Source organism: Macaca thibetana, chromosome 1, assembly GCF_024542745.1.
Source record: "Macaca thibetana thibetana isolate TM-01 chromosome 1, ASM2454274v1, whole genome shotgun sequence".
NCBI lineage: Eukaryota > Metazoa > Chordata > Mammalia > Primates > Cercopithecidae > Macaca > Macaca thibetana.
The window spans coordinates 38,907,424-38,928,268 of record NC_065578.1 but is presented as its reverse complement, the minus strand read 5'-3'; the positions used below and the strand labels follow the sequence as shown (position 1 = coordinate 38,928,268).

Below are 20,845 nucleotides of genomic sequence, written 5' to 3'. Positions count from 1 at the left end.
ATCTTGGCCTCCCAAAATGTTGGGATTATAGGCGTGAGGCACCATTCCTGGCCAGTCTTTCAAAAAATATATATATATAGACCAGCCTAACCAACACAGACAATCCCTGTCTCTACTAAAAATATAAAAATTAGCTGTTTGTGGTGGCGCATGCCTGTAATCTCAGCTACTTGGGAGGCTGAGGCAAGAGAATCACTTGAACCCAGGAGGCGGAGGTTGCAGTGAGCTGAGATCGTCCCACCGCACTCCACTATGGGTGACAGAGTGAGAAAAAAAATAAATAAATAAAAATTAGCCGAACATGGGTGTGGTGTGGTGGTGCACACCTGTAGTCCCTGCTACTTGGTAGGCTGAGGTGGGGTGATCACTTTAGTCCAATTTAGATCAATTTAGTCGACGGAGCAACATACCATCTCAGAAAAAAAAGTCATTGATTGCTAGTGTTGCTAGTGTAAATGAACACATACCCAGGGCTTTCATGCCTTTATTGCCCCTGTTGCTCTTCCCTACGTACTTGTAGATAATTGGAGATTAACTGTGGGGTCCTGTGTTATCCAGGCATACTTAGGTCTGGATATGTTTGGTTAGCTACTCAATTTCCTTGCCTTTTCTTTTTTTTTTTTCTTTTTCTTTTTTTGGTTTACTTCTTGCTACTTAACACAGTACTTGTAATAGTGGTTTTCTTTTTTTTTTCTTTTTTTTCTGGTTTTTAAGAGACAGGGTCGTGCTCTGTTGCCCAGGCTGGAGTGCGGTGGTGCGATCTCAGCTGACTGCAGCTGTAACTTCCCAGGCTCAAGCGATTCTCCGACCTCAGCTTCCCAAGTAGCTGGGACCACAGGCGTGTGCCAGCAGGCCCAGCTAATTTTTTAATTTTTTTATGGAGACGGAGTTTCATCATGTTACCCAGGCTGGTTTCTAACTCCTAGGCTCAAGTGATCCACCCACCTCAGCCTCCCAGAGTGTTGGGTTTACAGGCATGAGCTACCCCCACACCAGCCATCTAACAGTGGTTTTCAACCCCAGCTTCGTATTATAATCACCTGGAGAGCATTAAAAAATACTGATGCCCACTTTGGGAGGCTGAGGCAGGCGGATCATGAGTTCAAGAGATCGAGACCATCCTGGCTAACTTGGTGAAACCCCGTCTCTACTAAAAATACAAAAATTAGCTGGGCACATTGGCGCGCGCCTGTAGTCCCAGCTATTTGGGAGGCTGAGGCAGGAGAATCGCTTGAACCGGGGAGACGGAAGTTGCAGTGAGCCGAGATCGTGTCACTGCACTCCAGCCTGGTGACACAGCGAGATTCTGTCTCAAAAACAACAAAAAAATAGTGATACCTAGGCCTATACTTAGTGAGGGTCTATTGATTAGATTATTTTTCTAACTCGAAGATGCCACTAGTCTCCTAATTTATAGTCTGTCTTTTTTTGTTTGTTTGTTTGTTTTGAGACAGAATCTCGCTCTGTCACCCAGGCTGGAGTGTAGTGGCATGATCTTGGCTTACTGCAACCTCCTGGGTTCAAGCAATTCTTGTGCCTCAGCCTCCCCAGTAGCTGGGACTACAGGCGCATACCACCACACTCAGCTAATTTTTTGTATTTTAAGTAGAGACAGGGTTTCACTATGTTGGCCAACCTGGTCTTCAACTCCTGGCCTTAAGTGATCTGTCTGCCTAAGCCTCCCTAATCCTGGGATTACAGACATGAACCACCGCATCTGGCCTATAGCCTGTCTTTAAGGTCTTCATTTAGCCTGGTAGGCAGTTATATTTTTTGGGAAAACTGGGTTTTAGTTCCAGCTGTGCCACTCACTCACTGTATGTATAACCTAGGACAAGTTACTGACCCTCTCTAGGCCTTAGTTTCCTCTTTGGTTGTATTAAGCAGAGAAGACTCATTGGATTAGATCAGGTATTAGAAATTTTTTCAATGAAGAGATAGACAGTAAATATTTTAGGCTTTATGGGCCATACATTATCTGTCTTGGTGTCTAAAGCTCCTTTCAACGCTGGTATTTTGTGTTTCTTTTAGGCCCTAGCCAGGGTAACAAGAGCGAAACTCTCACAAAGAGCCAAGGAAAATCTTGTTTAACCACTGCCAATTAAATATAAATAATGTCAAGCACTTACATAGTGCTTATCTGCCTGGCATCATTCTAAACATTTTGCATGCACTAACACTAATCTTCAAATAACCCAATAAAGAGTGTAGGTGCTCATATTATCCCCATTTTACAGATGAGGACACTTGAAGCAACGAAAAATTAGGTATTTAAATAATCTGCTAACTGAAGGCCACCGCTGGATGGTAGAGGCAAAATTTGAACCTAGATGGTCCACTCCATTATCCTATATTATCTCCTCATAACTTAGATATGCACCTCCAAATACTGAAGTACCTCAGCTATCATACGCTATTTGAGGTATCCTGAGATAAAATATCACTGAACTCATCAAAGATGGGCCAATCTTGAGGCTGTACAGATGGCCAAAGAATGGAAACTTTATTATGAACCTTATTTTCTCTCTTAAGCCCTTTGTTTGTGTGTCAGCATTATGGTCACATGGTCTTGTCTGTGTGTATATTTGTAGCTTTCTCTCTTGCCTACTCTTCAGAACCTTGAATGGCTGGGCACGGTGGCTCACGCCTGTAATCCCAGCACTTGAGGAGGCCGAGGTAGGTGGATCATGAGGTCAGGAGATCGAGATCATCCTAACATGGTGAGACCCCATCTCTACTAAAAATACAAAAAAATTAGCCAGGCTTGGTGGCAGGCTCTTCTAGTCCCAGCTACTTGGGAAGCTGAGGCAGGAGAATGGCGTGAACCCGGGAGGCGGAGCTTGCAGTGAGCCAGGATGGAGTCACTGCACTCCAGCCTGGGCGACAGAGTGAGACTCCGTCTAAAAAAAAAAAAAAAAAAAAAAAAAAAAAAAAAAAAAAAAAAAGAATCTTGAAGGGGTTCAGTGTGTGGTAACTGTCTTTTCCTCAGTTTCTGGAATTTAATTTCACCTCAGGAGGAATTCATTACTTAAAGCAAACAAACACACCAGAGTCAAATGGGGATAAAAATTCTACTAACTGGCAGCAGAAATAGCTTGGGTTATAGGCAGAGCAGCCTGGCATTAGTCCTGTCTCTGCTTCCCGCCAGTTATATGGCCAGGGGAGCCTGAGTATTCTCGAATATAAAATGTTGGGTGTTTGGACTGGATGGATATTCTGAATTGCTTCTCCAGTGTTTGTTTGCAGGTGGACTCCAAGCAGCCATTGCAGAAGCTCTGTGTTGCAATTTCTCATGTTTTAACTTAAAAATGTGAGCCAATTTTGCATTCTCTGCGCTGTTTAGATGTAAAAATGTTTCAATTTTTTTTTTTTTTACTACCTAGTAAGATTGATACTTCAGAAGAATGTATCATATGTATGTTATACATGTCTCAGTTTGAAAACTATGGCCTTGGCCAGGCGCAGTGGCTCACGCCTGTAATCCCAGCACTTTGGGAGGCTGAGGCGGGCGGATCACCTGAGGTCAGGAGTTTGAGACCAGCCTGACCAACATGGAGAAACCCCGTCTCTACTAAAAATACAAAACTAGCCGGGCATGGTGGTGGACGCCTATAATCCCAGCCACTCGGGAGGCTGAGGCAGGAGAATCCACTTGAACCCAGGAGGTGGAGGTTGCGGCAAGCCGAGATTGCACCACTGCACTCCAGCCTGGGCAACAAGAGCGAAACTCCATCTCAAAAAAAAAAAAAAAAAAAAAAAAGGCAGAAAACTGTGGCCTTATATGAAGTCCCTTTTCCCTTAAAGAGAAGAGCCATAGGAAGGAATAAAAGTCGTAATCTGCACTATAAATTCCAAACCATGAGTCTCATCACACTGACTCAACAGATCAGGCACAGATTCTTCTGCTTTTTTATTTTATTTTATTTTATTTTTTGAGACAGTGTCTTGCTTTGTCACCCAGGCTGGAGTGCAGTGGTGCAATCATGGCTCACAGCAGCCCTGACCTCCTGGCTCAAGCAATCCTCCCACCTCAGTCTCCTGAGTAGCAGAACTATAGGCACGTGCCACCACGCCTGGCTGGTTAAAACTGTTTTTTTGTTTTTGTTTTTGTTATTTTTTGTAGAGATGGGGTCTTTGTGTTGCCCAGGCTGGTTTCAAACTCCTCAGCTCAAGCGATCCTCCTATCTTGGCTTCCCAAGGTGTTGGGATTACAGGTGTGAGCCACTGTGCCTGGCCTTCTGCTTTCTGAGCATCTTAATGTGTCCAGTTTATTCAGCATATCTACAGTTGAATTTCTGCCAGAGTTAAAAAGAGTAATTGCTTTGATGTTCCTGCAGCAAACTTATTAGTCCTAACCCACTGAAGTTATGTTAAAAAAAAGTTTTCTTTTAATTAAAAAAGTAAAGTTAGTCAAGAAATCGGCCTTTCCCCTACTCTTCAAAATCTCTTCAGTTGAGTTTGTTTAAAGGAAAATCAACTTCTCAGTGAGTGTCAACATCTTAATTTTTCCTTTCATCTACATATGCTAAAACCATCTTTTCTCCTGAAGCTTGAACTATTAAAACTAGAAGAAATTAGCTGGGCGTGGTAACAGGTGCCTATAATCCCAGCTACTTGGGAGGCTCAGGCAGGAGAATCTCTTGAATCTGGAAGGGGGAGGTTGCAGTGAGCCAAAATCATGCCACTGCACTCCAGCCTGGGAGACAAAGACTCCATCTGAAAAAAAAAAAAAAAAAAAAAAAAGAACTAGAAGAGATGTCAGATGTGAGAAACTTGAGGTTCCAGAAGAAAAACTTGACCGACTTCCTTCCTTCCTTCCTTCCCTCCTTCCTTCCTTCTCTCCCTCCCTCTCTCCCTCTTCCCTTTTCTTTTTTCTTCCCTTTCTTCCCTTTCTTTCCTCCCTTTCTTTTCCTTTTTCTTTCTTCTTCCTTTCCTTCCTTCCCTCCCTTCCTTCCTTTCTTTTTCTTTTCTTTCCATTCTTTATCACTCTCTTTCTTTCCTTTCCTTTTCTTCTTTCCTTCCTTTCTTTCTTGTCTTGTTGTGCTGCCCAGGCTGGAGTGAAGTCGTGCAATTATGGCCCACTGCAGCTCGACCTCTTGGGCTCAAATGACCCTCCCATCTTAGCCTCCTGAGTAGTTGGGACTACAGGTGCACGCCACCATGCCTGACTGATTTTCTTGTTTTTGTTTTTTTTGTTTTTTTGTTTTTTTTTTTGAGAAACAGAGTCTCACAATGTTGCCTAGCTGGTCTTGAACACTAGGCTCAAGTGATCCGCCTGCCTCAGCCACCCATGGTGCTGGGATTGCAGGCGTAAGCCACCATGCCTGACGAGAATCCTTACTGTTAACCACTTTTCTATATGCTATGTTCCTCTCGATGATGGAATGTCCACTGGACAGTTGAATATACAGGTCTGGCACCACAAAAAGAGAACTGGATTGTGGATATGGATTTTGAGAGTTATCAACACAACAGTGGTTGTAGAAGCCATGGGTGTCACTCAGAGAAAGTTCATAATACAAAAAGGCAGATGGATGCCATAAAGACTGCCATTTCTCAGTATTGTTTCTGACAGATACTGCTAATAGATTGAAGGGGTGGCCTGCCCCTCCACACCTGTGGGTGTTTCTCGTTAGGTGGAACAAGAGACTTGAGAAAAGAAATGAGACACAGAGACAAAGTATAGAGAAAGAAAAAGTGGGCCCAGGGGACCAGCGCTCAGCTTACAGAGGACCCACGCGGGCACCGGTCTCTGAGTTCCCTTAGTATTTATTGATAATTATCTTTACCATCTTAAAGATAAGGGAGTGGCTGGACAATAGGATCATTGTAGGGAGGAAATCAGCAGTAAGACATATGAACAAAAATCTGTGTGACATGAATAAGTTTAAAGGAAAATGCTGTGCCTTGAGATGCATATGCAAACATCTCCATAAACCTTTTAGCAGCATTGTTTCAGCCTATCACATGGGGAGAAACCTTGGACAGTACCTAGCTTTCCTAGGCAGAGGTCCCTGCGACCTTTGGCCGTGTACGTGTCCCTGGGTAGTTGAAATTAAGGGAATGGTGATGACTTTTAACCAGCAAGGTGCCTTCAGGCACTTGTTTAACAAAGACACATCCTGCACAGCCCAAAATCCATTAAACCTTGAGTCACCACAGCACATGTCTCTTGCAAGGACAAGGTTGGGGGTAGGGTCACAGATTAACAGCATCTCAAATACAGAACAAAATGGAGTGTCTTATGTCTACTTCTTTCTATATAGACACAGTAACAGGCTGATCTCTCTTTTCTCCAGATAGATCAGTGGCTGGCCTCAGTAAAGTAGATGGAGGAAGGTCTAGTGGGATAGGAAGAAAAACCTGGAAAGAATGGTGCTCTTGAAGCCCCAAAGTGGAGTGATTTATGAAGGAGAGAGAGCTCAGTAGTATCAGATTGTTGCTTTTTCCATTACTTGTTTTGAGAGCTTTGTAGAAAAGTGTTATATTTGGCAGTTAGGGTTCATTAATGATCTCAGTGAGATATCCATAGGGCAGTGGAGGGCAGCAAGCAGTGGATGATTATACTGATCCGTAATCCAAGGTTGTGGTTTTCAAGGCAGGTGTAATCCACTGAGGCAGGAAAGTGATTGAAGGACTTTAGGATCTAATTTGAAATGGGAAGGACATAAGTGAAAAGGTGGAAGATAACTTATAGGGAAGGAACCAACAAGGGGTGGGGGCAGCTTTTCCTTTTGCTTATAGACAGCTATGTGGGGACATCACAGCCAGCACTCAGAGCTCTGGGATTTGCCCACTGCCACGGACATTGCTGCTGATTAGCACACTCAGGACCACCCTATAGCAAGGCAGCCCAAAGGGATGGAGGCTTAAAAGGATGGGATCTTTGGCTGTACACTTAAAAAACTCAGGGGAGTATCTGCAAGGTGATATTTCTTTAGATCAGGGTTTCTCAATTTCAGGACTGTTGACATTTTGGGGCCAGATAAATTTTTTTTTTGTTTTTTTGGGTTTTTTTTGAGACGGAGTCTCGCTCTGTCGCTCAGGCTGAAGTGCAGTGGTGCGATCTTGGCTCACTGCAAGCTCCGCTTTCTGAGTTCATGCCATTCTCCTGCCTCAGCCTCTCGAGTAGCTGGGACTACAGGTGCCTGCCACTACGCCTGGCTAATTTTTTGTATTTTTAGTTGAGACAGGGTTTCACCGTGTTAGCCAGGATGGTCTCAATCTCCTGACCTTGTGATCCGCCCGCCTCGGCCTCCCAAAGTGCTGGGATTACAAGCGTGAGCCACCGTGCCCGGCCTGGGGCCGGATAATTCTTTGTGTTTGGGGCTGATGGCTAGACCAGAGTGCATCATTGGATGTGTAGCAGCATCTTTGGCCTCTACCCTCTAAATGATAGTAGCACCCCCCAGCCCTGTAGTTGTGACAATCAAAAATGTTTCTCACTGGGTGCAGTGACTCATACCTGTAATCCCAGCACTCTGGGAGACCGAGGCTGGTGGATCACCTGAGGTCAGGAGTTTGAGACCAGCCTGGCCAACATAGCAAAACCCCGTCTCTACTAAAAACACAAGCATTAGCCAGGCACGGTGGCAGACACCTGTAATCCCAGCTACTCGGGAGGCTGAGGCAGGAGAATTGCTGGAACCTGGGAGGTGGAGGTTGCCGTGAGCTGAGATCACACCACTGCACCTTAGCCTGGGCAACAGAGCAAGACTCTGTCTCAAAAAAAAAAAAAAAAGAAAAAATTTCTGGACATTGCCAGATGTCTCCCAGTGAACAAAATCACTTGAGTTGAGAACCATGGTTCTGGATTCTGCTGGTTTTCTTCTTCTAGGTCTCTGTTGTGGATTTCTTTTTTTGTTTTTTGATTTTTCCATATCTTTTGTTGTTGTTTATGGGTTTATTTTTTTTCATATCTTTTTTTTTTTTTTTTGAGACAGAGTCTCGCTCTGTCGCCCGGGCTGGAGTGCAGTGGCCGGATCTCAGCTCACTGCAAGCTCCGCCTCCCGGATTTACGCCATTCTCCTGCCTCAGCCTCCCGAGTAGCTGGGACTACAGGCGCCCGCCACCTCGCCCGGCTAGTTTTTTGCATTTTTTAGTAGAGACGGGGTTTCACCGTGTTAGCCAGGATGGTCTCGATCTCCTGACCTTGTGATCCGCCCTTCTCAGCCTCCCAAAGTGCTGGGATTACAGGCTTGAGCCACCGCGCCCGGCCTTTCATATCTTTTTTTTTTCTCTGTTGTAGATTTCTTTTGCCTTCATTAGTTCCTCCAGGCGCTTCAGCTCTGTTGATCTGGAGAGTTAAGGTTATTTCAGCCTTGCACCATTTTTCCAAATTTTTTTTTCAGTCTGGAAATAAACCATCAATAGAGGTGAAACAAAGTGGTATATTTTTCTATAATGCCCAGTTTAATGCCTAGAACATTAAATGTTTAGTGATTATGCGCTTTTATATCATGTGTCTTCTTTTATTATAGCTGTTTGTGTCTAACTTGGACTCTCTGAGGACTAGGACTCTTTTTTAAGAGACAGGGCCTTGCTCTGTTGCCCAGGCTGGAGTGCAGGGGCACCTTTTTAGCTCACTACGGCCTTGAACTCCTGGGCCCAAGCAGTCCTCCTGCCTCAGCCTCCCAAGTAGCTGGGAGGCACGTGCCACCACACCCGACTAATTTTTAAATTTTTGGTGGAGATGGAGTCTCACTATGTTGACCAGGCTGGTCTTGAACTCCTGGTCTCTAGTGATCCTCCTACTCAGACTTTTAAAGTGCTGGGATTATAGGTGTGAGCCACCATGCCCGGCCATGGGACTTTCTTAATCTTCTTATCGTAACTAACATGTTGCAGTATACCTAACACATAGTAGACGCTTAGTAAATGTTTGTAGAGATAAGTCAATTATGTTAGATAATTGATGAAGTGGATTAAACCTGGAATTTTTCAGAATATTTCAGTCATCAGGACTTACAAAGAAGCCAGTAGTTCCTTAGTATTGTCAAAATATGGTTTGTGCAGAGAAAAGCATTTTATTCCAAATCATTTCTTTGTACTCAGATCACAAGTGTCCTTTGGAAGGGAGAAGGGGAAATGGAGCAGAGTGACTTGCTGTCTTTGAAAGATAACACAGATCCTTCTGGCTCTTCCCAGCATTCAGGCTGATTGTAGGTAGAGTGATGCTGAAACTGTAATTGAAGCTGAAAAATAGGGGAAATGTAAGGCATTCAGCTACAAATCTCACATGTGAATGTTTTCTAGGCTGGTAATAAAATCATAAGCCTGATTGTGGCATTTAGAGCATGGATGTAACTTAAACCTCTGGACCAAATGTGGTATTTACAAAACTGATTGATTTCTAAGTTTGTTTAGATATTTATGCTTGGTACAACTGTGAAAAATGTTGTGTTTCTGCTTCTTAACTGTTCAGTATGATTTTTTTTTGATAAATAAAGGATACCCATAAAAACACCTAATTCATAACTATACAGCTCAATACATTATCAAAAAGTTAAAATACCTGTGTAACCACAACTCAACTGAATTTCAGTTCAAGAAAAAGAGCATTACAAGAAATAGAACATTACCAGCTCTCAATAATTTTGAAAATTTTATTTCATTGATGCTATTCACTAGTTTCTTATTATGCCTAAAAGCTATCATCCAAGACTTTTTTTAATTGTGATATAACATTGACCATTAACCATTTCGGTGGCCATTTTAGCCATTTCAGTTTTCAGTGGCATTAAGTACAATCACATTGTTCTGCAGCCATTACCACCTTCCATCTCCAATAGGTTTTTATCTTCTTAAAATGAAACTCTGTACTAGTTAAACAATAAATCCCTATTCTCCCCTCTCCCCAGCTCCTGGTAACTAATATTCTACTTTATGTCTCTATGAATTTGGCTACTCTAGGTACGTCATATACGTGAGATCATACGGTGTTTGTCCTTTTGTGATTGGCTTATTTCACTTAGCAGAGTATGTTCAAAGTTATCTATGTTGTAGGATGTGTCATAATTTCCTGCCTTTCTTTTTTTCTTTTTTTTTCTTTTTTTTTTTTTGAGACAGAGCCTTGCTCTCTTGCCCAGGCTGGAGTGCAATGGTGCGATCTCGGCTCACTGCAACATCTGCCTCCTAGGTTCAAGCAATTCTTCTGTCTTAGCCTCCTGAGTAGCTGGGATTACAGGTGCCTGCTACCATGCCTGGCTAATTTTTATATTATTAGTAGAGATAGGGTTTCACCATATTGGTCAGGCTGGTCTTGAACTCCTGACCTCAGGTGATCCATCCACCTCAGCCTCCCAAAGGTCTGGGATTACAGGCATGACCCACTGCGCCCGGCCAGTTTCCTACCTTTCTTAAGGCTGAATAATACTCATTGTATGCATAGACTGTATTTTGTTTGTCCATTTATTTGTGGATGGATACTTGGATTACTTCACCTTTTGGCTATTGTGGATAATGCTGCTGTGAACATGGATGTGTAAATATCTGTTCAACCCCCTGCCTTCAATTCTTTTGGGTATATACCTGAAGTGGAATTGCTAGGTTGTATGTTAATTCTGTTTTTGTTTTTTTTTTTTTTTTTTTTGAGACGGAGTCTCGCTCTGTTGCCCAGGCTGGAGTGCAGTGGCCGGATCTCAGCTCACTGCAAGCTCCACCTCCTGGGTTCACGCCATTCTCCTGCCTCAGCCTCCCGAGTAGCTGGGACTACAGGCGCCCACCACCTCGCCCGGCTATTTTTTTGTATTTTTTTAGTAGAGACGGGGTTTCACCGTGTTAGCCAGGATGGTCTCGATCTCCTGACCTCGTGATCCACCCGTCTCGGCCTCCCAAAGTGCTGGGATTACAGGCTTGAGCCACCGCGCCCGGCCGTTAATTCTGTTTTATTTTTTTGAGGAACTGCCATACTGTTTTTCTTCCAGTTTTTGTTGTTGTTTTTAAGTTCTAGAGATGGGGTCTCGTTATGTTGCCTAGGTTGATCTTGAACTCCTGGGTCTGCCTCAGCCTTCCAAAATGTTGGGATTACAGGCATGAGCCACCTTGCCCTTCCCGAAACTGCCATATTGTTTTCCATAATAGCTGCACCATTTTACATTCCCCTCAGCAATGCACAAGGGTTCCAGTTTCTCTACATCCTTGCTAACATTTGCTATTTTCTGTTTCTTTTTTTCTTTTTCTAATAGCCATTATAATGAGTGCAAAGTACATCCATGTCTTTTTTTTTTTTGAGACAGACTCTCGTTCTGTTACCCAGGCTGGAGTGCAGTGGCACCATCTCCGCTCACTGCAACCTCTGCCCTCTGGGTTCAAGCGATTCTCCTGCCTCAGCCTCCTGAGTAGCTGGGATTACAGGTGCACACCACCACTCCTGGCTAATTTTTGTATTTTTAGTAAAGACGGGGTTTCACCATGTTGGTCAGGCTGGTCTCGAACTCCTGATCTCATGATCTGCCTGCCTCGGCCTCCCAAAGTGCTGGAATTACAGACGTGAGCCACCACAACTGGCTGTCTTTTTCTAAATAAACTTTTTGTAATGGAAATTTCCCAACATATAAAGAAAGTAGGGCAAATAATGAAATGAACTACCCATATATCCATCACCTAGAGTCGATAATTATGAACACTTGGCCAATCGTGTTTCACTTATAGTCTTGTCTCTCCTTTCCCTATTGTTGCAATGCAGGTCACAGTCATATACTTTAATTTATTGTACTTTAATATACTATTATACAGGTTGAGTATCCATTATGCAAAATGCTTGGGACCAGAAGTGTTTTGATTTCCTAGTTTTTTCTGATTTTGGAATATTTGCATTATATTTACCAATTAAACATCCCAAATCTGAAAATCTAAAATCCAAAATACTCCAGTGAGCATTTCCTCTGAGTGCTGTGTTTGGTGTTCAGAAGTTTTCAGTTTTGCATTTAGTTAATGACTATAAAACATACCCATAAAACCATATTAAATGTAAATCAGATGTCTAGTCTTTATCACCCACATCTTTATGTCCCATTTCTTTTCATCTGAATGTGTAAGAGGCAAAGAGTTAACAGATCACCCAAAGATGACAATTTATATTAGTAAGCAAGATTTAGTACCTTTGTGAGTTATAGTTTTTGTTAACTCTGTGAGTAAGAGCTCTGCTTTCTTTAAACCATTAATACTCTTTTCTTCTTCCTCATATTTGGTGGCATTTGTATTATCTATCATAAGCAGTAAAATAGACCACTTCCTTTAGTAAATAAGGTGAGCTAGCTCTGGGTTACCTTCTGTTTGAATTATATTTGTGTGTCCATTTGTTTAAACTCACCATTTTAAGGGCCTCTAGAAGATACACCTAAAGGCAGATTACAGGAAGAAATTTTATCTAGCCTTCTAGGGTTTGTGATAGAAGGTGCTGGTAGAGATATTTATATTTTGACCTTGTTGGAAGTGTGGGTAATTGTACATTTGCAGCTATGGATTTGACACTGATTAACATTAATTAACATTAATCTCAGTGTAAAAATTTAGAATCCTTTTTACCGTAACATACTTAACAGGGGTTAGAAATCCTCTACTAGCAAAATCAAGTTGTTGCTATGTGAGCTCTTTAAAATGTGATCATTTGGAATTCTAAGCTACAGCAGAGTCAACCAAGGGCTGTGGGAAAAGAGGGAGACAGAGAGGAATAAACAGTTATTATTAACTCTTTCCTCCCTTTAGTTTTCTTTTCTTTTTTTTTGAGACAAAGTAGTGCAATGGTATGATCTCAGCTCACTGCAACCTCTGCCTTCCAGGCACAAGGATCCTCCCACCTCAGCCTCCCCAGTAGTGGAACTACAGGTGTGTGCCACCACACCCGGCTAATTTTTGCATTTTTTGGAGAGACACAGTTTCGCCATGTTGCCCAGGCTGGTCTTGAACTCATGAACTCAAGTGATCTGCCTGCCTCAGCCTCCCAAAGTGCTGGGATTACAGGTGTGAGCCTCTACACCTGGCCTCTTTCATTGTTTTTTTGTTTTTGTTTTTGTTTGAGATGGAGTCGAGTCTCGCTCTGTTGCCCAGGCTAGAATGGCGTAATCTTGGCTCACTGCAAACTCTGCCTTCTGGGTTCAAGCGATTCTCCTGCCTCAGCCTCCTGAGTATAGCTGAGATTATAGGCGCACGCCACCACACCCAGCTAATTTTTTGTGTGTTTTTAGTAGAGATGGGGTTTCACCATGTTGGTCAGGCTGGTCTCAAACTCCTGACATCGTGATCTGCCTGCCTTGGCCTTTCAGAGTGCTGGGATTACAGGCATGAGCCACTGCATCCGGCCTCCCCTTTGCTTTTCTTAATTTGCACAGAAGACAGCAGTGTATAATAACCATATGACGTTGTATAACATTAGAAGGAAGTCTTGTTCAAGATACACAGAAAAGAATACTCTATGATTTATGATTCCATTAATTTTCAGGTATGAGAATGTGAGTCTGCTGTCAGGCACAAATTAAATGAGTTTAAAAGGCAGAATTGATACTCCTTATGGCTCTAATTTACGTTATTTTTTATTTATATGCTGTTTTACTATTTACTGATTTTATTTCATTGAAGATAGCTTATATCCTTGCTTGGTAAATGACCTCAGTCGCTAAGAGCATAGAGGCTTCTGAGTATTAAACAGTAACACTAAAATTATTTCCCTTTCTCTTTTAGTTATAGTGATAGTAGTAGTGATAATGACAGCGATTAGGTAGTAGTGACCCTCACGTGGCCCTTACAATGTGCCAGGCAAAAACCAAGTGCTTTTTAGTAGTAACTCATTTAATCCCCACAACAACCCTATGAGATAGATATTATTATTTTCATTTTATTGATGAGGGATTAAGGCCCAGAGAGGTTAGTAACTGACTTCTCCAACTACAAATAACTAGTAAGTGGCAGAGCTAGGACATGAGCTGAGGCAGCCTGGCGCCAGGGTCTTTCCTCCTAACCATTACACTGTACCGTACTTATTTGACACCCATGTAAGTAAAGGGAAACGTGAGATAAAAATGCTTTTAACATCTTTGTGGGCTCTACAGAACTTATTATTTGTTCATTCAGTGCTCCCTGTAGAATCAGTGATTACAGAGAACATTTAATCTCAAAGTATTCATCCCTATTTTCAAACTAGTATTTTCAGATCTGTTCTTGGAGACCTTGCATTTAGAAAAAGTACACTTGAACTTTTTAGTCGAATTGGCAGATCAAGAGCCCACAGACAGGATATTGCCTTTGAGTATTGAGATTGTCCTTGCTGACCCCTGAAGCAGTAATTTTGATAGATCACAATGTTTCCACTAGAGTACAGCAGTATTAGGGGTTCTGACTTCAAAGTGTGTATATGTATGTTTTCTGTGTATTTTTGTAGACTCCTTCTCCACAAAGGGAACCAATCTTATACAAATTCTGAAGACCTTTTCGAGCCATTTAAATCCAAGAAATACCTAAGCATTTTGAAGTAGAACTATGAGCAATGAATGCAAAATGTTACCTTTCTGGAGTCTTGTGATAAGCAAAATAAATAAAACACCCTGCCCAATTTGCAGGGCTTTAACGTTCTGGCCATGCGGCATTCGTTTTTACTAATTCTGGGCATGTATTTACATATCCTTCTTACCTTTAAATCTGAGCTAATAGCTACTATTTGATAAGAAAACCAATGCTCTGTTTTCTTCTTTCGTTCTTTTGGGTTTCTTGGATCTGACTGTGCCCTCTGTTAGAATACGTCTGGTGCTTTGGGTCAGTGAAGTGTTTGGCAGGAGGGAGAAACAGATTTTTTTTTTTTTTTTTTTTTTTTTTTTGAGACGGAGTCTCGCTCTGCCACCCAGGCTGGAGTGCAGTGGCCGGATCTCAGCTCACTGCAAGCTCTGCCTCCCGGGTTCACGCCATTCTCCTGCCTCAGCCTCCCAAGTAGCTGGGACTACAGGCGCCCGCCACCTCGCCCGGCTAGTTTTTTGTATTTTTTAGTAGAGACGGGGTTTCACCGTGTCAGCCAGGATGGTCTCGATCTCCTGACCTCGTGATCCGCCCGTCTCGGCCTCCCAAAGTGCTGGGATTACAGGCTTGAGCCACCGCGCCCGGCCATGAGAAACAGATTAATATTTCTGTTCATAAGTATGCATTTTGTATGGATGTGGTTGACTTTCTCATGTAAATTTTCTTTCCCCTAGGTTTATGAAGGCCTAGACATCATCACCAACAAGGTTTCTGCCCAAGAGCAGAGAATCTGCCGGCACCACATGATCAGCTTTGTGGATCCTCTTGTGACCAATTACACCGTGGTGGACTTCAGAAATAGAGCAACTGCTCTGATATCCTTAGGAAAGGCAGCAGCTGGGTTTGGTGGGTGAAAGCAGCCCAAATCAAGAGGGAAGTTTTCCTTCTAGTGGCAATTTCTTCTCAGAAGGGGCACCCAAGGCCTAACTACTGATAGATGCCATCCCCATCAGACTATGGACTGAAAGATACAGTGTCTTTGTCACTCAAATTCTTGTCCTTAGACTGTGGCATCATCATCCTCTGGGAACTTGTTAGAAATGCTGATTCTTGGGCCCCACTCCAGACCTACTGAATCAGAATCTGCATTGTAACAGGAGTCCCCAGTAATTCATATGCACATTAAAATTTGAGAAGCACTGTTTTAGTGATAAGAACACTGATTTAAGAATCAGAAAATTTGTGTTACAGTCCTAGAACTGACTTTTTTACCATGTGAATTTTACTGGGTAAAGCATTTCCTTAACCCCACTGAGCTTCGGTTTTCTATCTTTTAAATGGAGATACGAAGTTAATCTATAAATATAATGGAGTTATAGTTAGAATTTCAAAGGGATTGTTAGATGGGAGAGGACTGGAAAATATAGTTCTGGGTAAAACCAAGAAATTTTTGCAAAAAGAATAATGTAAGGGGGATTGCCCTTATGTCTTAACATGCAGACTGCCTTTAGTATCTGGATTGCTATATATTAAAAGATTGAAAAGTCATAATAATTATAATAGCATGGAACTTATTTAGTACTAGATATATTTGTGGCACAGAATAGAAAACCCAGATATAGATTCAAATGGAAGTGTGTAAATTTTTTTTTTTTTCTCCTAGAGACAGTCTCACTCTGTTGCCTAGGTTAGAGTGCAGTGGCACTGTCATGGCTCGTTGCTGCCTTGACCTCCTGGGCTCAGGTGATCCTCCCACCTCAGCCTCCCAAGTATCTGGGGCTACAGGTGCTTACCACCACACCCAGCTAATTATTTTTATTTTATTATCATTATTTTTTGAGACGGAGTCTTGCCCTGTCACCTAGGCTGGAGTGCAATGGCGCAATCTTCGATCACTGCAATCTCCGCCTCCCAGGTTTAAGTGATTCCTCTGCCTCAGCCTACCGAGTAGCTGGGACTACAGGCATGCGCCACCATACCCGGCTAAGTTTTTGTATCTTTAGTAGAGACAGGGTTTCACCAGGCTAGTCTCGAACTCCTGACCTCGTGATCCACCTGCCTCGGCCTCCCAAAGTGCTGGGATTACAGACGTGAGCCACCGCACCAGGCTATTTTATTTTTTGTAGAGATGGATTTCGCTATGTTGCCAGGCTGGTCTTGAACCCCTGGGCTCAAGTGGTCCTTCCGCCTCGGCCTCCCGAAGTGCTGGAATTACAAGTGTGAGCCACCACGCCTGGCCCCAATCAGCCTTCTTGATTCGACAGGTGAAGGTACTAACTACTGAGGCCCAAAGGGTAGAAGGGTGATTGTTCAATATCACAGTCATTTCATGGCTTGCACAAATAAGTTAAACTTTTTCCCGTGAAGTATGTCCTATCCCATCTTCTTTCCTCTTTCCACTCTCTCCTCTTCTGGAATCTTAACATTTTTCCCTTCCCCTTTTCATTGCTCACTTTCCCTTTGTTAATCATACTACAGGTTGAACATCTGAAAATCTAAAATCCAAAAGACTCCAAAATCCGAAATTTTTGGAGTGCTGAGATGATGCTCAAAGGAGATGCTCATTGGAGCATTTCAGTTTTCAGATTTTCAGATTTGGGATGCTCAACCAGTAAGTATAATGCAAATAATTCAAAATCTGAAACATTTCCTTGATCCCAAGTATTTTGGATAAGGGATATTTAACTTGTATACAATTTCCACTTTGCTCCCTATACTTAATTTAAAGGGGCAAATAGAGAATTTGTTTTCTCTTTTTAAAACAAATGATGTTTTCTCTTTATGATCCTTGATTGATAACATCTTTCTTCCCACTCCACCTTAACTGCTTAAGGGTTAGTGAGATTCTAGTAGAAATGAGGTGGTCTGTTTCTATGCTGGCAAGTTGGCCAACAAGGAGAAGAAGTGTGTAAATGATTATTTCCTGGATATTGAAAGTCTTTTTAAAAAAATTATTTTCAGCCAGGCACAATGGCGCACGCCTGTAACCTCAGCACTTTGGGAGGCTGCAGTGGGTGGATTGCTTGAACTCAGGAGTTGAAGATCAGCCTGGGCAAGCAACATGGTGAAACCTTAACCTCTACAAAAAATACAAAAATTAGCTAGATGTGGTGGTGCATGCTTACAGTCCCAGCTACTTGGCGGCGGGAGCTGAGGTGGGAGATAACTCGAGCCCTGGGAGGTCGAGGCTGCAGTGAACTGTTTTCGCGCCACTGCACTCCAGCCTTGGTGACGGAGTGAGACCCTGTCTCAAAAAAACAAAAATTATTCTCAGGAGCGAAGGCCTTCTTAAAGCAGATAATTATCTGTTCAATGGAGATTCTAAAGAGAAAAATGCAAAGTAGCAGAGATATAAAAACAATAGTGGCTAAAGTAAATTGAGTGCTTATTATTTTTTAGGCATTGTGGTAGGGGATTTCTGTGCATTGTCACATTTAATTCTTATGGGGATTTTTACAGATGAGAAAACTGAAGCTCAGACAGGCTGAGTAACTTGCCCAACAACTGAACCTGGAAATTGAAGTCTATTTATCTTCAGAACCTGTGCATCTCACTTAATTTGGTGAAGCCTCAAGTGGCAAAAATGTGATAGTCTCTCCTGATGGTAGAGACTGACTGAGTCTAAGAATCTTAGAGAAACCAGCTTGTGTTTTGCCTTAGAAGGCAAAGTCACGCAATGGATGCTACCTTGATGGCCTCCTGAGCAGCTGACACTTGGTTCTTTGAGAGTCCTCGGGCTTGTGCTTGTTGAACTGATTTGGAATACTAATAAAACTTTGACTTTTAGCAGCAAGACCTAGAAAGTTCTAGAACTGGAAGGAATTACCACTATGCATTTGTCTCTGGTTTCTGCAAGTCCCTCCAGAACTGATTGGACATGATTCTGGAAATTTGTTGGAAACATTGAGGGCTGGTATGAATGCATTTTGGTTCCCCCCCTTTCTCCTCTGCTCTGCAGATAAATGAATGTGGTTTCTTGCTAATAGTGTCCTTTCCAAGTGAGTCAGGATTCCCTTGATATTTAATATCGTGGTATCTTTCTTAATGTTCACATTGAAGATATATTTGCTCGAGACAAAATTCCTATTGTCGTGGGAGGAACCAATTATTACATTGAATCTCTGCTCTGGAAAGTTCTTGTCAATACCAAGGTAAGTTTAGTTCACTTGTAACTCACTGAGGAAGTGGGTTGCTCTTTCTTGCTGGCTAATTTTAGTGGGAGAAAGGTTGACTCTTGCCTATTTCTTATACTCAGCAACTATAATTTTCCTACTTAATATACTCAAGCAAATGCCACCTCCATATGTGAAGTGAGTTCCTCCAGGCTGGTCTATGGGAAGGGGCTGTGTGTGGGAAAAATGTTGCTGTGTGGATTAATTAGCATCTCCATATAAATTAACAGTGCATTAGGCCGGGCGTGGTGGCTTACTCCTGTAATCCCAGCACTTTGGGAGGCCAAGGTGGGCAGCTCACCTGAGGTCAGGAGTTTGAGAGCAGCCTGGCCAACATGGTGAAACCCCGTCTCTACTAAAAATACAAAAATTAGCCAGGCGTGGTGGCACACACCTGTAATCCCAGCTACTAGGGAGGCTGAGGTGGGAGGATCACTTGAACCAGGAGGTGGAGGTTGCAGTGAGCTGAGATCGTGCCACTGTACTCCAGCCTGAGCAACAGGGCGAGACCCTGTCTCAAAAAATAATAATAATAATAAATAGAGAGAGAGATGTGATTCAAGATAAAATATGTATAATTCTTTATAAAAATTATATTTAAAAAAACCCAGTACATTAGCCTGATTCAGTATTTCCTGGCTGGCAGCACAGTATGTATATCAGGGAGATGTCCAACACTGACCTTATTTACATACGTGCTACTATGTAGGGTAAGACTGTGTAAACTGTAATTTGCTGGCAATCCTGGTCTCCTTGTTCACCCTTGCTGAGAAGACTAGACTCCTGGATATGTTAAAATACATATATTAGCCCTGGTACCTGTTTGAACTTCTGACAAGGAAGCAAATAGCCAAGTGTTTCCCTATGTTGTAAGTCTTCTTTTTTGTTTGCTGTGGCCTCACAGCACTTACCACAGCATATTGGAATTTTCTGTTTATGATCTGTCTCTCACTGTATGGCAAGATCTTCTGATTATTCTGTATTCCTGACACTTAGCAAAGTGCCTGGCACGTACACTGTCTCAGTGTTGGTTGAATTAAATTTGCTTCTAAACCATCATTTATTAGCCCCAGCAGATGGGTACTGAGAAAGTGATTGACCGAAAAGTGGAGCTTGAAAAGGAGGATGGTCTTGTACTTCACAAACGCCTAAGCCAGGTGGACCCAGAAATGGCCGCCAAGCTGCATCCACATGACAAACGCAAAGTGGCCAGGTAAGAAAGCCTGGCCTGCTGACCCCAAATTCCTTTACAACTAGGGAACAGTCAGTTCTTCGGTTTGCCCAGGTGATGAGAGAGATTTGGTAATAGCAGTTAGTGGAGATGGATGTGTTGTTCTAACTCAGCAGGTTGGGAGGCCCTGAGTTATTGCTTCAGTTCAGCTCCCTCAATAAATAATTGCACCCTACTTTGTTACGTTTTAAATGCATAGTACAATATCATTTTCCCCTAGGGCCTATATAATGTTGCTTCATTTTCTATTTGATCTTTGCTTGTATAACAGTTTTCATATACATTTTTTCTGGCATGCAGTTTGTTTACATTGTGATTTGGATTTCATAATTGATTATGCAATGCCGTGTTCTGCCCCAGCAGCTTTCCCAGTGGGAGGTGGATTTTATAAACTGTCTCACAGATCAGCTCACCTTTGCACATGGAAACTATCTGGTAGGGAAGAAAAGTAGTGAATGAACTCACAAGGTCATGTTTTTTTAGGTTGTTTTGAAATTGCAGCCTCATGTTAGGTTTATTTTTCTGCAGAATTAGGAGTGATACCACTTCTGGCATAGTAGAACATCTAATGAAGGACCTACTCTATTGATGGTTGTGCAGATTAAATATTAAAGTAACATCTCATATTCATAGGGGTTGTGAAGTACTCCACTGAAATGAATTTGATATTTTTCATCCTGATTTTACCCCCCTCAATGAAACTCAATGTTAGAATATAGGATTTAAAACATTCATTATTATTATTACTTTTTTTTTTTTTTTTAAGAGATAGAGTCTAACTTTGTTGCCCAGGCTGGAGTACAGTGGCACGATCATGGTTCACTGCAGCCTTGACCTCCTGGGCTTAGGTGTCCTCCTGCCTTGGCCTCCTGAGTAGCTGGGACTACAGGTGTGCACTGCCATACCTGGCTAGTTTTTTAAATTTTTAATTTTTAGTAGAGATGTTTTGCTTTGTTGCCCAGGCTGGTCCCAAACTCCTAGGCTCAAGCGATCCTCC

The 20,845-nt window shown here is 42.4% G+C and overlaps 3 protein-coding genes across 5 annotated transcripts in view; 2 read left to right on the top strand and 1 right to left on the bottom strand.

Annotated features, from left to right (window-relative positions):
* Positions 1–20,845, top strand: part of NT5C1A (5'-nucleotidase, cytosolic IA) — a 569,993-nt gene that overhangs the window by 360,428 nt on the left and 188,720 nt on the right. The gene's annotated exons all lie outside the window — the stretch shown is intronic.
* CAP1 (cyclase associated actin cytoskeleton regulatory protein 1) overlaps positions 1–20,845 on the bottom strand; it is a 381,786-nt gene that overhangs the window by 204,037 nt on the left and 156,904 nt on the right. The window lies entirely within an intron of this gene.
* Positions 1–20,845, top strand: part of TRIT1 (tRNA isopentenyltransferase 1) — a 49,860-nt gene that overhangs the window by 17,967 nt on the left and 11,048 nt on the right. For all 3 annotated transcript variants that reach the window (XM_050799346.1, XM_050799356.1, XM_050799365.1), the window contains exons 2-4: positions 15,180–15,322; positions 18,500–18,596; positions 19,685–19,830. In XM_050799346.1, coding sequence (XP_050655303.1) covers positions 15,180–15,322; positions 18,500–18,596; positions 19,685–19,830 — 386 coding nt within the window. The remainder of the gene's footprint in view (positions 1–15,179; positions 15,323–18,499; positions 18,597–19,684; positions 19,831–20,845) is intronic.